This window comes from Schistocerca cancellata, chromosome 5 (assembly GCF_023864275.1).
Source record: "Schistocerca cancellata isolate TAMUIC-IGC-003103 chromosome 5, iqSchCanc2.1, whole genome shotgun sequence".
Classification (NCBI taxonomy): Eukaryota; Metazoa; Arthropoda; class Insecta; order Orthoptera; family Acrididae; genus Schistocerca; species Schistocerca cancellata.
The window spans coordinates 292,136,540-292,155,423 of record NC_064630.1 but is presented as its reverse complement, the minus strand read 5'-3'; the positions used below and the strand labels follow the sequence as shown (position 1 = coordinate 292,155,423).

Sequence of the window (18,884 nt, the reverse complement as noted above, 5' to 3'; positions counted from 1 at the left end):
GGTACATTTCCCTACATTTTATTTTTTAAGTCACATTTACTACATCAAACGTACAGGGGTGACAACGTCATGGGAAAAATGCTTGTTAGAGACAGATTAACTGACAGTTCCCTGAAACGATAGATATCATTTACGATTCGCCGACCCTGGGACCACGAAATTTCGCCGACCTAGCAGGGTCTACTACCCAGCTGTGTTGCATACTACATATTACAGTAAAATGATACAGTGATGTTCAGTAAGAAATCCTTAAGATAGAGTACAGTAAATGGATTCGCACATGCGAATATTGACAACCATCAGCTGCATATTGGAATGACGAGAATGAAAACTTGTGCTGGAAGGTGACGGATTTACTGCTTATCGCGAGCGGTTGTCTAACAATTTGGCAGTCCGATCAGGACCCACGGCCAGACCCAGACTTCACTACGACTTCCACCATGTGTCTGAAACCTGTACTCGTACATCCATTATGTATATTCACGTACAGGAGAGGCACCGTTCCTGAAATTCGCTTGCCCAGTGTCTGTGGGTAAATACGATACTTCAGTACCTATGTTATTCCGATATACGATGTAAGGTTCCTTCAGGTATGGTAGAAGGAACAATCACTGCGGCAACTACAGCCGTAATGAAATACATAAAATGTATTCTGAGTTGGGAATATGGAGAGTCAGTCAGTCGTCCTCTGATAGCCATATGATAAGATGACTGTTCGCGATAGCCGGGAAATCCGGGTTAGAGTCCTCACACGTCACAAATTTTCATTGTCCTCACCATATTATAAAACTAATAGCTGTCCATATTCGCAACTGCGAATACATTTAATGTATTTCCTAACCGCTATAATCACCGCGTGGCCTGTTCCTTGAAGGAATAACATAGGCGTTGCAATGTCGTATTAAGAGTGAGTGTCTCTGAGTTGAAAAAGATATTTTGAAAGAAAGTCAGAAACTTTAGCTGTCGTAGGGGATAGGTGACTGGAGTACAGGTAACACACAAGGCATATGCCACTTCTCAGGGAGTAACCAATACAAAGAGACGCCTATCGTTGGAGGGAAGCGTCAGCAAACATTATGTCCTTATCACCTCTAGTCATTTGATGCAAAGACTTTGAGACAACTTGTATATGCTGGGGAAAATCCATAACTTATATGACTCGTTTTTGCATTCAGGTTTTTTCATGACACTTAACTCTGTTGAAAGTTTTTGGTCAAATGCTCAAACATACTCAATGACAAAACTATATTTTCGAAACATGTTATTTCAAAAAGAGTAAGCTTACAAGCAAAGTTACAACTTAACGTGGAGTCAGCTACGTATTCAATATCCGTGGAACTGTTATTTATTTGCTGGCCGGAGTGGCCGAGCGGTTCTAGACGCTTCAGTGTAGAACCGCGCTTCCGATAAAGTCGCAGATTCGTATCCTGCCTCGGGGGATGGATGTGTGTGATGTCCTTAGGTTGGTTCGCTTTAAGTAGTTCTAACTTCTAGGGGACTGATGACCTCAGTTTGTAAGTCCCATTGTGCTTAGAGCCATTTGAACCATTTTTTATTTATTTATTCCAATGAAACTTAGTTTCCCTATAGCTGCATTTATTATTGAATTTTGACGTTCATCTCTTTTAAGTACTGTTGGTTTCAATACAATATTGTCTGATCTTCAGGTAAATCTTCAGGAATCAAAAGTTGTAAGTAACTATAGAACCATCTAGAAAGGTACCTAAAATGTGTCTGCGACAAAGTTTGATAATTCGTTTCGAACACCCTGAGCTCTCTGTGTCGGAACGATAAATCGAAAAAAATGGAATAACTGGTTTTCGCTTGATCGGAGAGAGTACAGGATTTTCGATACGAATTAGCAAACTGTCCAGCAGACAAAATTTAGTGCAGAACACCAGTGGCATAATAAAAATAGAGAACTAGAGAAATCGGCCATTGCGGAGCACCGGCTAACTAACAAACGTAAAATACTGTTTGATGAAACAAAAATTTTGTCCCATGCCTTCACGTACTGGGATTCCGTTATTAATGAGGCTGTTGATATAAGAATGAGCGACAAGAACTGTGATAGCGGATATTACCTGAGCAGTGCATGGAAACGAGCGCTCTATGTAGAGAGACTATCCCTTCAGTGTTTACGTTTTCACGGAAGCTGTGGCGCCACCAGCGCAGACACTGACATCGTCCGAGACAGCGGTACATAATCGCCGACCAACCACAAGCCGGCCAATGAGAAGCCGTGCACAGGCTATATAAGGCCATCAAAGCAGCAGTGAAAACAGTCAGTAGTTCCTGACGATGACAATGGAGGCTACCGTCGAAAGCTCGAGATTTTATCACGAATTAACGCGGCAAGAAAACCGAGAATGTTTTACATATCAGTGCCGTCACGAAACACTTCGTTCTCACGGTACTGTGAACTCAAACTAAATAACGCTTTCTGAACTAAAGTCGAAAGAAAACTAATCTTCTGTCTTTTTGTACTACTTGAAAAATCGTTCCATACTAACAGTACTCAGTTAAATCTCTGTCCATACACTAATTCTATTACCTGCTCTATTTCTTCTGAAGACTAACCACTGTCTGTCTGTTGGCCACTATTTTTATCTCACTCGACGACTTGAAGAGTTGAAGACACGACGAACGCTCTGCAGGAACTCCCTAGCACGGCTGGGACTGACTTACTGCCTGCAACTGACAATTTCTGTTCGTGCACAGTTACTTAAGGGCAAATCTCAATTCCCGGTGCTGCTGCCGCTCCAAGGGGCATAATTCTCGTGAGCAGCGTGATTGTTTTGAGCACGGCGATGTTCCTGCTGCGGATGGAGATTCATAGTACTTCTCGTAACAGCCGTCGAAACTCTTTTTGATTGGTATCTTGGACACCACAAGAACCAACTGTGTGGTCCTTTGGTACATATCCGAGTGGAGGGTCTGAATCAGAGGCTCAGACTGGTAGGTTTCTGTGTTTCGCTAAATAAGTCAGGAGTCTACTATACATAGGAAGCAGCTACGCGGGTAGCAGGGGCTGTGTGGACCGGGTGGTTTCTCAGGTTAGAGAGTCGAGAAAGTGCAGAGAGGGCTTTAGTTTCAAAGGGTGCGGTACGAACACAAGAAGAGCGTAGACATAGTTACAATCAGTATTGTAGTTGTGAAATGTCGTAGCTCTGTTGGAAAATTGTACTGAAATGCAGGAGGATCTGCAGCGAATTGACGCATGGTGCAGGGAATGGCAATTAAATCTCAATGTAGACAAGTGTAATGTGCTGCGAATACATAGAAAGATAGATCCCTTATCATTTAGCTACAAAATAGCAGGTCAGCAACTGGAAGCAGTTAATTCCATAAATTATCTGGGAGTACACATTAGGAGCGATTTAAAATGGAATGATCATATAAAGTTGATCGTCGGTAAAGCAGATGCCAGACTGAGATTCATTGGAAGAATCCTAAGGAAATGCAATCCGAAAACAAAGGAAGTAGGTTACAGTACGCTTGTTCGCCCACTGCTTGAATACTGCTCAGCAGTGTGGAATCCGTACCAGATAGGGTTGATAGAAGAGATAGAGAAGATCCATTGGAGAGCAGCGCGCTTCGTTACAGGATCATTTAGTAATCGCGAAAGCGTTACGGAGATGATAGATAAACTCCAGTGGAAGACTCTGCAGGAGAGACGCTCAGTAGCTTGGTATGGGCTTTTGTTAAAGTTTCGAGAACATATCTTCACCGAAGAGTCAAGCAGTATATTGCTCCCTCCAACGTATATCTCGGGAAGAGACCATGAGGATAAAATCAGAGAGATTAGAGCCCACACAGAAGCTTACCGACAATCCTCCTTTCCACGAACAATACGAGACTGGAATAGAAGGGAGAACCCATAGCGGTACTCAGGGTACCCTCCGCCGCACACCGTCAGGTGGCTTGCGGAGTATGGATGTAGATGTAGATGTAGATGTAGATAGTTGCTAGTGACCTCGATTTGCCCTAGACATGTTGGCGAAAATACATATTTAAACACGGTGGTAGGTATAAAGCGTCGTCCGAAATCTTATTAAAGTCGTTCTCGCAAAATTATTTTGTACAGATAGTTCACGAGCCCATTTTAAGTGTAAGTAGTTGCGAAAACATACTTGACCTCTGAGCGACAAATAATGCTTACCACACAAGGAGACGGTGACAGCTATAGGGATTAGTAACCACAAGGGTGTAGTAGCTTGACTGAATACCGGAACAGTCAAACACTAAAAATAAACCGACCATACACTTATTAAAAAAACTGGATAAAAATTCGCTTGACGCCTTCCTAAGATATAGACTCCACTCATTCCAGACTATGTAAGCATAGACCAGGTGTGGTTAAAAATTCAAAGAAATGCTATCGACGGCAATTGATAGACATACAGGGTGAATCACCCAAAAATTGCTTCGCAGATATTGCGGAAAAGGAAAATGCCATTGATGTAGGATTCTCACTGATTGGGTTGGAATTCAGGGACTCGTATTATTAGCAAATCCATAGATTGTAATAACACTTAGAAAGTGTATTTTTTGCGTAAACATACATTTCTTAAATTGAACGATGCCTATCGAAACCAACAGAATGAAATTATGGTTAATTAGAATGTCAGTGGTGTTTGACGCATAATTCTAAAGCACGTTGTTTACGAGATGTCGTATTTTGAAAAGTTCTCACACAGACTCTCATGCGCGTACCATAGGTTCCTCCAAGTAGGCAGAGGAACGTCTTCCATTATCTGTGGAAGACAGTATTCTAGGAGACTGCGATACTTTTGCACGTTTACCGTTCCGACTACGAAAAATGGGTCTATGAGCTGCTGGTTCGCTATTCCACACCATGGACGCTAACGGTCAGCCTGACTAGGCTAACGAGGTTTGTCAACAGCCCAATAATGCATGTTTCGGTGGTTTAGCGGGCCATGATTGGTAAACGTTGCTTCAGCACTGAACAAGGTTCATACATCTGGAGTATCCATCACAGTGCCCGCGTAAATAAGTTAACAAGGTGCTCATAATCGTTTTCATGCAGCGCTTCATGGACAGAGAGGTGATAGGGATGAAACCTATTTCGATGGAGAATGCATGGGACACTTGCTTTACACGTGCTACTTCCACGTGCGATTACGCGGGAGCTAATGTGAGTGTAAACAGCAGCAGAAAATTAATTGAAGTTGTAATGAAACCCACACCTTCCGCTGCTTACAGGCGTTGATAAATAACAACGGGGACAATTGAAAAATATGTGCCCCGACCGGGACTCAAACCCGGGACCTCCTGCTTACTTGGCAGACGCTCTACCGTCTTTTTTTTTTAACAATTATTGAAGAAACAATGTTACACATTCCAAATACATACTAAGTACATGTACTAATCATGTACACATGTTACACATGTAATGACTGAAACAAAAATAATTTGATCATTGCAATTATGCTGATGTTAAAGAAATACAACAGAAGATTGTGTTACTGAATAAATTACCAGAAAGAATTAATTTCAACACCAAGAAAAGTTTTTTAAAGACATCCAAACTTCAAACATAAATAAATAAAAACTGCGGTTTGAATTACATGGGCTACAATCTTTACAGAAGCATAAATAACTCTTTATGAAGGATATCAGCAAGTTGGCGGGATAATTTTTAAGACATTAATGTACACAAGGAAATCGTCTCAGTGAGAGACAGGTTAAGGATAGAAACTGATCTTTAACCTACTCATCTCAGGCAGACTACGTATGAGCATTTCACACAAAAGTATGGAAGTCACCAAACACAGAATATGGAAGATTTATGCCCATCGCACATAAATACAATTTAATAATCTTATTAATTTCTGAAATACTTGAGAATGGAGGAAAAAAGTTGTGATAAATTGAGTAGCCTTCCGAATACACTTTCTGGACATTAATGGAATGTTAAATATCTGAAGTAATCAAACCTATATAATAAGTCCTTCACTACAAAACTGACTTACACATCACAGTGCAAAAATTAACAGGGAAATGTGCCACCACTGAATATTACATTATATCAGATAGAATCTTACGGTTTTAACCAACCGATAGGGACAGTTCCATAACAACTGTCAATTTCCATATTTGTAATATAAACCAATAAGTTTTAATGTTTTGTGTTCTGACGCTATCGGACACACAATCAGACCGTTACATAAGTTCTGTACACTAGCTTATAAAATTTAAGCAACTACTCTCTGAAGTAGAAAAAGCACACACCAAAAATTTACAGAACAATTTTAAATAATTTCCTTAAGGTAACTACAATATATCACTTTCAACACAGTCGTCTTTTTTATATTACCCAGTGCCCATTCTTTCAAATATAATGTTTAACATATTACCGAACTTTTTCTTGTGATTCGAATAGCTTCTAATTTTGTGGAATTCACACACCATGTGTATCTTGAACTCTGTGGTGATGTCGGAGTCTAATTTGTTATGGACGTAACTAACCAAATTTCCCACCAACCAGTACACAGCGTTATTTTTAGCCTCTGGGAAATAGCGTGCTTCAGGCCTGTGTATCAATGACAACGATGTATACTCAAAAATGGTTCAAATGGCTCTGAGCACTATGGGACTTAACTGCTGAGGTCATCAGTCCCCTAGAATTTAGAACTACTTAAACCTAACTAACCTAAGGACATCACACACATCCATGCCCGAGGCAGGATTCGAACCTGCGATCGTAGCGGTCGCGCAGTTCCAGCCTGTAGCGCCTAGAACCGCTCGGCCTCTCCGGCCGGCAAATGTATACTCAGTGAATGTCCTTGTAATCAGAGCTATTTGCTCTCGGATCCACTTCCAGCTACTCATGTGACCGCTGCGAATGTATCTATTAATTATTGTGTCAACTAGATGTCATTGTTGAGAAAATTTGGGTCACACAATATGATTGCGTACAGTATTTCATTGGTGCTAACTATGTTGTTAACTGTCTTGTACCATGACTTTATTATATCAGGCGTGAGCACATCAGAACTAATGTTTTTCGAAACCTCAGTCCACTCAATGTTTGGAAAATGTCGTTCTATTTTGATCCTTCCTTCGCTTTTCTTTCGTTCCCGCATTATGGCTCTTGTTGTTATATGCCGTGACTGCCTGAGTGCGACACTTACCAACTGAACTCAACACAGAAAATCCTCACATGCTGTAAACGACCGTTGATATTCTGCACGTTAATTGGGGGCCACAGGCTTCATGGTTTAATGATCTCGAAAAGTTGGCACGTTATGGTTTCTCGCGAGTCTCTTATTAAATTAACTTCCTTGTGCTAAGAAGTGCAGAGGCTTTATCCGCTATATCAGTTAATTCTAGTCTACCATGTTTAGGATCTTAAGTGGCTACTTTAGCAGGTACTCTGAAAACTTCACCTCTCCACAAAAAGTTTGTGATTTTAGACATTATTCTTCTCGCTATCATTCTCGGTATTGGAAACAGCTGAGCAGTATAGTAAGCTTTAGCAAGGATGCATGAGATGAAATACTTTGTTCGCTATAGAAAATTGTTGTGCGCATGCGGCGTGCTTTTTGTACGCATTTCAAGATTCAGATGCGATATTCTATTCGTGGTAGTGCAACAATATTGATTTGGGAAAGATACTTTCATGTAACTTCCCAGTGCATCGAATCGAAAGTCAACCGACCCTCGGAAAACCGTTTGAACTCCCAAGAACATCGAACTTCTGCGCAGCAGTTTACAGGCAGACCCCGGTCGTTCGTTACGGAAAGTGGTTTCAACAAGACTGCGCTACATGCCATACAGCCAACAAGACTTGAAGTTTCCCGTCAAAAGTTTGGTGTGTGCCATTCGAATCTGAAACCGTCAAAGCATTGCTAAAAACTCTGTATTTGTAGCCTGCTTCCTATCTACAGAAAGGTCCTTATCTTCCATAATATCATAGTTTGGACTTAAAACCTACACATGTACGTAAATTTGCAGGAGACAGTTACGGAAGAAACAGAGCCTTGCAGTAACGTTAAACAGCGATTTCTTCATGTTAAGATTGCTGCCTAGTGATCACATTCCATTCTAGTTTTATTTTAAATCTCGAAAACCCAGGGAGTGAAGGCTTAATAGCCTCATTTCCAGCAGATGATTCTACAACGCCTCGTCACGTAACAGCAGCAACTGTGATCTGACCTTTATTAAATACTTGTCTGAACGTCGGAACTGCTACAAGTACCTGAAAAGAAAAGCAGCGTAGCAGCACAGATGATGGGAAGTGTGGAGCTGAAGCGCGACCTGACCTGCGGAAGTCTCGGCTCCAGCAGGCGTAGATGACGGGGTTCATTCCCGAGTTGAGCCAGCCCAGCCAGCAGACGACGGCCGAGAAGAGCTCCTGCTGCGGCAGCACCACCGACAGCGGGTTCACGATGAAGAAGGGCAGCCAGCACACGATGAACACGCCCATCACGATGCCCAGCGTCTTGGCCGCCTTCTTCTCCTTGGCGAACTTGGCCAGCTTTCGGCTCAGCGAGAAGTTCTTGGAGTTGAGCGCCTTGGAGGGCTGCCGGCTGAGAGGCTGCGATTGTGGCGGCGGTGGCGGCGGCAGGGGCGGCGGGGGCGGCGAGCTGGTGATAGGCGCGGGGGCGGAGGCGGGCGCCTGCCCGTGCTGGTGCGGGTGCTGCTGGTCGGCGTCGTCCGAGGTGAGCTCGCTGCCGCTGCCGCCGCTGTGGTTGTGGCCGCCGCGGTGGATGCGCAGCGTCAGCTCCAGCTCACCCGACGCCATCAGCACCTGCGCGCAACAATGCGGCTCAGGTTCAAAAATTGGTTCAAATGTCTCTGAGCACTAAGGGACTTAATATCTGAGGTCATCAGTCCCCTAGACTTAGAACTACTTAAACCTAACTAACCTAAGAACATCACACACATCCATGTCCGAGGCAGGATTCGAACCTGTGACCGTAACAGCAGCGCGGTTCCGGACTGAAGTGCCTAGAACCTCTCGACAACAGCGGCCGGCAATGCGACTCACGCCTCGAGGGCTTTCCTGAGGCAGTGTGAAGGCAAGTCACATACTTCTATCGGTTGCAGGTGTAAAGGGAGATTCTGCTCCCCTATTGCTTGATTTTATGCAACATTCCACACCCTAAAATACCATGCACACGATTTTCATATTCCCATGTTCTCTAGATTCAAACTGTTAGACCTAAAGAAAAAAACAAACAGGACCGTTTTTAGGAAATTTGATACAATTAAATTTTATAATAGGGTGCATTTTCGCTAGAGATCATATTTTCCGAATTATTCGAAAAAACTGTACAAAAGTGATCTTCAAACTATTTTTCTTGAATAACTCGAAAATCGGGACTTTCAGCAAAAACGTATCTCAGTACAAAATTTAACTACATTAAATTTCCTACAAAAATGTTCCTGTTCAGTTTTTCTGTCGTTCTAATAGTTTGTAAGTAGCGAGCGAGAGAATATGAAAATATCGCATATGGTTTTTAAAGGCGTTGCGCGTTGCATAAAATCCAGCAAAAAGGGGAACCCAAATCGCAATGCATATCTACAGTTCTGGTACATAGTGCAAACCAAGTGCCACTGCAGCACAGTACACCGCTGAAGGAGCCAAAAATGGTGCATCCCGTAGACGAATATCGATTGGTAATTCACTTTATGAATTTGAAGGGGAGAAATCCTGCAACAATCCCTGCTGAGCTACACTAAAAGTACACCACCACATGACTCAGTGCTTAGATGGCGCTGATACATCCAGTGAGATGAAACAAGTTCGAACGATGAGGACGACCTCTCTATCAGGACCAGGATACACAAGAGAATGCTGTTCGATGAATGGCGTGTCACGGTCGACATGACTAAAAATCAGTCGTAGATCAGTTTTCTACATCTTGCATAATATTTTGAATATGAAAGTTCCCGCTGGACCCCACAATTGCTCGTACCCATACAAAAAGCCCATAGATCCACCGTAGCAACAGAGATGTTGCGAAATGAACAGTTCAACGGTTAGTTATTTTCCCCACCCCTAGACTAGCATGGAAGTGAATACTAAATTTCCCATGCGCACACTGAAGTATGCTCTACAGTCGGACACGGCAGAATGCTGCTATAGGCCTTAGCGTGACATATTACATTGTCCATTTCCATTAGGCATTGCCCGGCTTCTTATGTACACAACACCACAACTTTCCCTGGACACGGAGGAAACCGGCTCGATTCGTGTTGCAAACAGGCGATAGTCGGAAGACAGACGATGGCTTACAGTTCCTGGTCACCTGATTATGGGCGAACGTCCATTTATAAACAACAACCAAATCTGCGTCGTGTTGTGCAGTGCGGGTGGAATGTGGTACTGACCGATATCTAGTAGTCCCAGCAGTACTTTAAGCTTGACTGATCATTTGCTATATTCCGGAAGCACTCATTACAACATCGTGCTGCAAACAGATGCTACACACTCAAACATGAACAAAGACATTCTTGGCGCCTCACGAGGGAAAATAAAAGAGTATATTTTGGTATTTCAGTATGTTTCACTAAGACCGGTAAAAATAAACTGCAACTTTGTGGTTCGAACTAATGATTACATGTGTTCCCTGAAGTAGCGAAAGTGAATGAGAAATATTATCAGCAATGTGATCGTAACCTACTGTGCACTGTCTCGGATAGTCTACTTCACTCCTAGTAAGTCAGTTTTTCAAAGTGTGTGAACGATACAGAGAATGAATGTATGACGCACCGCACCGCAAGATTCCTAAGGCATTTCATTTGTAGTGAACTCTGTTATAGCTCAAGTCTGTATGTATGTGTGGTTTAAATTATATTGGCCTTTTACACAGCTCTGAAAAATAGGCATAATGAAAACAGTGTCAGCATATCCTAAATATTCTCCTAGACTTGCACACTTTCTAACTTAAAAGTCTGTAATAGCGTCAATCAACTGTGCAATATCTAAGTTACATATTTATTCATAATTCAGGATCTAAATATACCATCCTGAAATTTACTTCGTTTGTAAACTTAAGTTCGTAGTCGTGTATAAGTCCGGGTGGTTGTAATTAAACTGCGGCTACTTTCCACAATCTATTATGAACTGTAGATTAAAACTGAAGAAACTGCAAAAAGGTGGGAATTTAAGGAGATGGGACCTGGATAAACTGAAAGAACCAGAGGTTGCACAAAGCTTCAGGGAGAGCATAAGGGAACAAGTGACAGGAATGGGGGAAATAAATACAGTAGAAGAAGACTGGGTAGCTTTGAGGAATGAAATAGTGCAGACAGCAGAGGATAAAGTAGGTAAAAGACGAGGGCTAATAGAAATCCTTGGGTTACAGAAGAGATACTGAATTTAATTGACGAAAGGAGAAAATACAAAAATGCAGTAAGTGAATCAGGCAAAAAGGAATACAAATGTCTCAAAAATGATATCGACAGGAAGTGCAAAATGGCTAAGCAGAGATGGCTAGAGGACAAATGTAAGGATGTAGAGGCTTATATCACCAGGGGTAAGATAGATACTGCCTACAGGAAAATTAAAGAGACCTTTGGAGAAAAGAGAACCACTTGCATGAATATCAAGAGCACAGATAGAAACCCATTTCTAAGCAAAGAAGAAAGCAGAAAGGTGGAAGGAGTATATAGAGGGTCTATACAGGGGCGATGTTGTTGAGAACAATATTATGGAAATGGAAGGGGAGATAGATGAAGATGAAATGGGAGATATCGTACTGCGTGAAGAGCTTGACAGAGCACTGAAAGACCTAAGTCGAAACAAGGCCCGGGAGCAGACAACATTCCATTAGAACTACTGACAGCCTTGGGAGTGCCAGGTCTAACAAAACTCTACGATCTAGTGAGCAAGATGTATGAAACTGGCGAAATTCCCTCAGACTTCAAGAAGAATATAATAATTCCAATCCCAAAGAAAGCAGGTGTTGATAGATGTGAAAATTGCCGAACTATTAGTTTAATAAGTCACAGCTGCAAAATACTAACGCGAATTCTTTACAGACGAATGGAAAAACTGGTAGAAGTTGATCTCGGGGAAGATCAGTTTGGATTCCGTAGAAATGTTGGAACACGTGAGGCAATACTGCCCCTACGACTTATGTTAGATGAAAGATTAAGGAAAGGCAAACCTACGTTTCTAGCTTTTGTAGACTTAGAGAAAGCTTTTGACAATGTTAACTGGAATACTCTCTTTCAAATTCTGAAGGTGGCAGGGGTAAAATACAGGGAGCGAAAGGCTGTTTACAATTTGTACGGAAACCAGATAGCAGTTATAATAGTCGAGGGACATGCAAGGGAAGCAGTGATTGGGAAGGGAGTGAGACAGGGTTGTAGCCGCTCCCCAATGTTATTCAATCTGTATATTGAGCAAACAGTGAAGGAAACAAAAGAAAAGATCGGAGTAGGTATTAAAATCCACGGAGAAAAAATAAAAACTTTGAGGTTTGCCGATGACATTGTAATTCTGTCAGAGGCAGCAAAGGACTTGGAAGAGCAGTTGAACGGAATGGACAGTGTCTTGAAAGGAGGGTAAAAGATGAACAACAACAAAAGCAAATCAAGGACAATGGAATGTAGTCGGCTAAAGTCGGGTGATGCTGAGGGAATTAGATTAGAAAATGAGTCACTTAAAGTAGTAAAGGAGTTTTGCTATTTGGGGAGCAAAATAACTGATGATGGTCGAAGTAGAGAGGATATAAAATGTAGACTGGCAATGGCAAGGAATGGGTTTCTGAAGAAGAGAAATTTGTTAACATCGAGTATAGATTTAAGTGTCAGGAAGTCATTTCTGAAAGTATTTGTCTGGAGTGTAGCCATGTATGGAAGTGAAACATGGACGATAAATAGTTAGGACAAGAAGAGAATAGAAGCTTTCGAAATGTGGTGCTACAGAAGAATGCTGAAGATTAGATGGGTAGATCACATAACTAATGAGGAGGTATTGAATAGAATTGGCGAGAAGAGGAGTTTCTGGCACAACTTGACTAGAAGAAGGGATCGGTTGGTAGGACATGTTCTGAGGCATCAAGGGATCACAAATTTGGTACTGGATGGCAGCGTGGAGGGTAAAAATCGTAGAGGGAGACCAAGAGATGAATAAATTAAGCAGATTCAGAAGGATGTAGGCTGCAGTAGGTACTGGGAGATGAAGAAGCTTGCACAGGATAGAGTGGCATGGAGAGCTGCATCAAACGAGTCTCAGGACTTAACACCACAACAACAACAACTACTCAGGGAGGTCCAGTGTGGGCTGCAATTATTGTATGGCAGCGAAACTTGGTAGATTTACTAATGTGTTATTGCGTTTACAGTTCCTATTACAGCAGCCAAGTGCAAATCTGGCGCTGAACACAGCATAACGGTATGACATCCACGCTACTTTCAGACAAGTCATAAAATGAGTGAAAAGTATGTATATCGACAAGAGAGAACGTATGCTGTCAATGAAACTGCTTTATGTCAACAGAAACAATTACAGTGCTGCAGTGGGATAATATCGGCAACTCGAAGGTCTAAGGAGATGCCCCAGATCATTAAATTGTTTAAAGAAGATGATAATGAATTTCTAAGGCACGTGTGGGCTTGGTGTGGCTAATGGAAGAGGAAGGCATCCTATCCCGGTAGAAGTTTGTGACGAGGTTGCTGTTGCTATAACTGACCACACAGAGCGTGCCCTAGCTAGTGCTAATGGTAGTGCAGTGTCACGAAAATTGTACATGGTCCATGGTCACCAGTACACAAATTTTTCTACTCTATTTTACATTGGTACCAACACACGATCCAGACTATGCAGCAACTGGAATCTCATGTTCCACATCAACATTCAGAAGTAGGTCTTCAATTTTTGGCACGGATCGTTGCTGATGACATGTTGCGGGGCAATATTCTGTGACATGTAGAGGCACATTTTACATTACAGGGTGCAGTGAATATACATATCTGATGAATTAGGAGTAAGTTACTGTTAAACTGCGTGTTGAGCACGAAGAGCTATGCACTCACCCTATTTGCCTGAGTGGTGTGGATTCACAAGCACTTTTATTATCCGTTAGTAATCCAACCCCCCCCCCCCCATGAACCATGGACCTTGCCGTTGGTGGGGAGGCTTGCGTGCCTCAGCGATACAGATAGCCGTACCGTAGGTACAACCATAACGGAGGGGTATCTGTTGAGAGGCCAGACAAACATGTGGTTCCTGAAGAGGGGCAGCAGCCTTTTCAGTAGTTTCAAGGGCAACAGTCTGGATGATTGACTGATCTGGCCTTGCAACAATAACCAAAACGGCCTTGCTGTGCTGGTACTGCGAACGGCTGAAAGCAAGGGGTAACTACGGCCGTAATTTTTCCCGAGGGCATGCAGCTTTACTGTATGATTAAATGATGATGGCGTCCTCTTGGGTAAAATATTCCGGAGGTAAAATAGTCCCCCATTCGGATCTCCGGGCGGGGACTACTCAAGAGGATGTCGTTATCAGGAGAAAGAAAACTGGCGTTCTACGGATCGGAGCGTGGAATGTCAGATCCCTTAATCGGGCAGGTAGGTTAGAAAATTTAAAAAGGGAAATGGATAGGTTAAACTTAGATATAGTGGGAATTAGTGAAGTTCGGTGGCAGGAGGAACAAGACTTCTGGTCAGGTGACTACAGGGTTATAAACACAAAGTCAAATAGGGGTAATGCAGGAGTAGGTTTAATAATGAATAGGAAAATAGGAATGCGGGTAAGCTACTACAAACAGCATAGTGAACGCATTATTGTGGCCAAGATAGATACGAAGCCCACACCTACTACAGTAGTACAAGTTTATATGCCAACTAGCTCTGCAGATGACGAAGAAATTGAAGAAATGTATGATGATATAAAAGAAATTATTCAGATAGTGAAGGGAGACGAAAATTTAATAGTCATGGGCGACTGGAATTCGAGTGTAGGAAAAGGGAGAGAAGGAAACGTAGTAGGTGAATATGGATTGGGGCTAAGAAATGAAAGAGGAAGCCGCCTGGTAGAATTTTGCACAGAGCACAACTTAATCATGGCTAACACTTGGTTTAAGAATCATGATAGAAGGTTGTATACATGGAAGAACCCTGGAGATACTAAAAGGTATCAGATAGATTATATAATGGTAAGACAGAGATTTAGGAACCAGGTTTTAAATTTTAAGACATTTCCAGGGGCAGATGTGGACTCTGACCACAATCTATTGGTTATGACCTGTAGATTAAAACTGAAGAAACTGCAAAAAGGTGGGAATTTAAGGAGATGGGACCTGGATAAACTGAAAGAACCAGAGGTTGTAGAGAGTTTCAGGGAGAGCATAAGGGAACAATTGACAGGAATGGGTGAAAGAAATACAGTAGAAGAAGAATGGGTAGCTTTGAGGGATGAAGTAGTGAAGGCAGCAGAGGATCAAGTAGGTAAAAAGACGAGGGCTAATAGAAATCCTTGGGTAACAGAATAAATATTGAATTTAATTGATGAAAGGAGAAAATAGAAGAATGCAGTAAATGAAGCAGACAAAAAGGAATACAAACGTCTCAAAAATGAGATCGACAGGAAGTGCAGAATGGCTAAGCAGGAATGGCTAGAGGACAAATGTAAGGATGTAGAGGCTTATCTCACTAGGGGTAAGATAGATATTGCTACAGGAAAATTAAAGAGACCTTTGGAGATAAGAGAACCACTTGTATGAACATCAAGAGCTCAGATGGAAATCCAGTTCTAAGCAAAGAAGGGAAAGCAGAAAGGTGGAAGGAGTATATAGAGGGTCTATACAAGGGCGATGTACTTGAGGACAATATTATGGAAATGGAAGAAGATGTAGATGAAGATGAAATGGGAGGTACGATACTGCGTGAAGAGTTTGACAGAGCACTGAAAGACCTGAGTCGAAACAAGGCCCCCGGAGTAGACAACATTCCAGTAGAACTACTGACGGCCTTGGAAGAGCCAGTCCTGACAAAATTCTACCATCTGGTGAGCAAGATGTATGAAACAGGCGAAATACCATCAGACTTCAAGAAGAATATAATCATTCCAATCCCAAAGAAAGCAGGTGTTGACAGATGTGAAAATTACCGAACAATCAGTTTAATAAGCCACAGCTGCAAAATACTAACACGAATTCTTTACAGACGAATGGAAAAACTAGTAGAAGCTGACCTCGGGGAAGATCAGTTTCGATTCCGTAGAAATACTGGAACACGTGAGGCAATACTGACCTTACGACTTATCTTAGAAGAAAGATTAAGGAAAGGCAAACCTACGTTTCTAGCATTTGTAGACTTAGGGAAAGCTTTTGACAATGTTGACTGCAATACTCTCTTTCAAATTCTAAAGGGGGCAGGGGTAAAATACCGGGAGCGAAAGGCTATTTACAATTTGTACAGAAAGCAGATGGCAGTTATAAGAGTCGAGGGGCATGAGAGGGAAGCAGCGGTTGGGAAGGGAGTGAGACAGGGTTGTAGCCTCTCCCCAATGTTATTCAATCTGTATATTGAGCAAGCAGTAAAGGAAACAAAAGAACAATTCGGAGTAGGTATTAAAATCCATGGAGAAGAAATAAAAACTTTGAGGTTCGCCGATGACATTGTAATTCTGTCAGAGACAGCAAAGGACTTGGAAGAGCAGTTGAACGGAATGGATAGTGTCTTGAAAGGAGGATATAAGATGAACATCAACAAAAGCAAAACGAGGATAATGGAATGTAGTCGGCTTAAGTCTGGTGATGCTGAGGGTATTAGATTAGGAAATGAGACACTTAAAGTAGTAAAGGAGTTTTGCTGTTTGGGGAGCAAAATAACTGATGATGGTCGAAGTAGAGAGGATATAAAATGTAGACTGGCAATGGGAAGGAAAGCGTTCCTGAAGAAGAGAAATTTGTTAACATCGAGTATAGATTTAAGTGTCAGTAAGTCGTTTCTGAAAGTATTTGTATGGAGTGTAGCCATGTATGGAAGTGAAACATGGACGGTAAATAGTTTGGACAAGAAGAGAATAGAAGCTTTTGAAATGTGGTGCTACAGAAGAATGCTGAAGATTAGATGGGTAGATCACATAACTAATGAGGAAGTATTGAATAGGATTGGGGAGAAGAGAAGTTTGTGGCACAACTTGACCAGAAGAAGGGATCGGTTGGTAGGACATGTTCTGAGGCATCAAGGGATCACCAATTTAGTATTGGAAGGCAGCGTGGAGGGTAAAAATCGTAGGGGGAGACCAAGAGATGAATACACTAAGCAGATTCAGAAGGATGTAGGTTGCAGTAGGTACTGGGAGATGAAGAAGCTTGCACAGGATAGAGTAGCATGGAGAGCTGCATCAAACCAGTCTCAGGACTGAAGACAACAACAACAACAACAGTAATCCAAAGAGAATACACCCAGGGGGCTGTCTGGTGTACATTGACATATGCACGTTATCGAGGCATGTTGATACTGCCTGTGATTCCTGCTTTCTAAGAACGCATTTGTGTGGAAACCACTGTTTTCAAGCTAGATGGGGCAAGATGTCACTCGCCATGCAGAGTGGCCGCGTGGTTCGAAGCGCCTCGGGCATGGGTGTGTTGTTATTCTTAGCATAAGTTAGTTTAAGTAGTGTCTAAGTCTAGGGACCGATGATATCAGCAGTTTGGTCCCTCAAGAATTCACATACATTTCAACATTTTACGTCAGTCGCTCACTGAAAGATCTGCTAAATGCAACCTTCCACGAAAGCGTTATCTACAGAGTATTTGCAGCTGCATGGCCTGCGAGATCACCTGATCTAAATCCGTGTGAGTTTCTGCTCTATACGTTTACCATTGACAGGTTCGATTACTTCCAGATCCGAAGGCCAGTGTACAGGAACGCGTTGCTCAGATTCAATGGGAACTGCTGCAAGAAACTGTTGATTTCGCCGTTTTACAGATGCAGTATCTCTTTGACGTCCCCGGCGTTCATATTTAACAAATTGTGTGAGCAGCGGTTATTAATAAAATCAAGATTATGCCCTTATCACTTGTTTGACGTTTTCTGTCCATGTCCTTTTCCTAATCCATTACATATCGAAACATTTCTGCATATCTTTCTTGCACTTATAACTCCAGATTTGTACCTAGTGGCCAAAACTGGAAATACTTGCTTTCAACGCAAATCGCTTCCGCATTAACGGATTGAAATATTCAACAAGCTTCGCGCCAAACAATAATTACAGTCCACAGTGGACCTCTGTGGGTAGCTGCACTTTAATAATAACCACCTACTACATTCTTTAGAATAAATTATCTGTAACTTATAAACATGTGCGACTAATAGGAGAACTGCCTGAGAAAGGAAGGAAATCAGTAACATACAGTACCATATTAGAAATTGTGTGTAATTTATAATTTCCTATGTACCAACGGAATTCCAGGAACGAGCGATGCTCATAAAATACACCCCGAAAATCTCTGTCAATTGCGTTTTAACAGCGACTCGATATTGAATTTAACAGTGGATTCAATTCGCTGCCATTTTCTGCATTATCTGTGCAGCGAGCGTCAGCAGCGCGTTCTGTTAACAAGCAGGCTCTCAGCTGGGGCCTCCCCCTGTAAATCGGCACATTAACACGACCATGCTCACACGCCGTCCTGAAAGTACACAACACAGCACAAGAGCAGATACACATACAAACACACACACACAAGTACACACACAGAGAGAGAGAGAGAGAGAGGAACAAATGAACTGCGACAGCTGACAGGTGGTGAATGGACTGCGCAGCGGTTTGACATTGACGTCGATATTGTCATTCTCGACATCTGCAGGCAAACCACATCAATGAATAAATAAAGAACAAAACTGTTCTACTGTTGTTGAGAAAGTTTAATAGCTTTGTTTCACTATGCTCGTAC

At 42.2% G+C, this 18,884-nt stretch overlaps 1 protein-coding gene across 1 annotated transcript in view; it reads right to left on the bottom strand.

Annotated features, from left to right (window-relative positions):
- LOC126188499 (dopamine receptor 2-like) overlaps positions 1–18,884 on the bottom strand; it is a 752,795-nt gene that overhangs the window by 574,970 nt on the left and 158,941 nt on the right. The window contains exon 5 of the mRNA XM_049930103.1: positions 8,289–8,776. Within this exon, the coding sequence (XP_049786060.1) occupies positions 8,289–8,776 (488 nt within the window). The remainder of the gene's footprint in view (positions 1–8,288; positions 8,777–18,884) is intronic.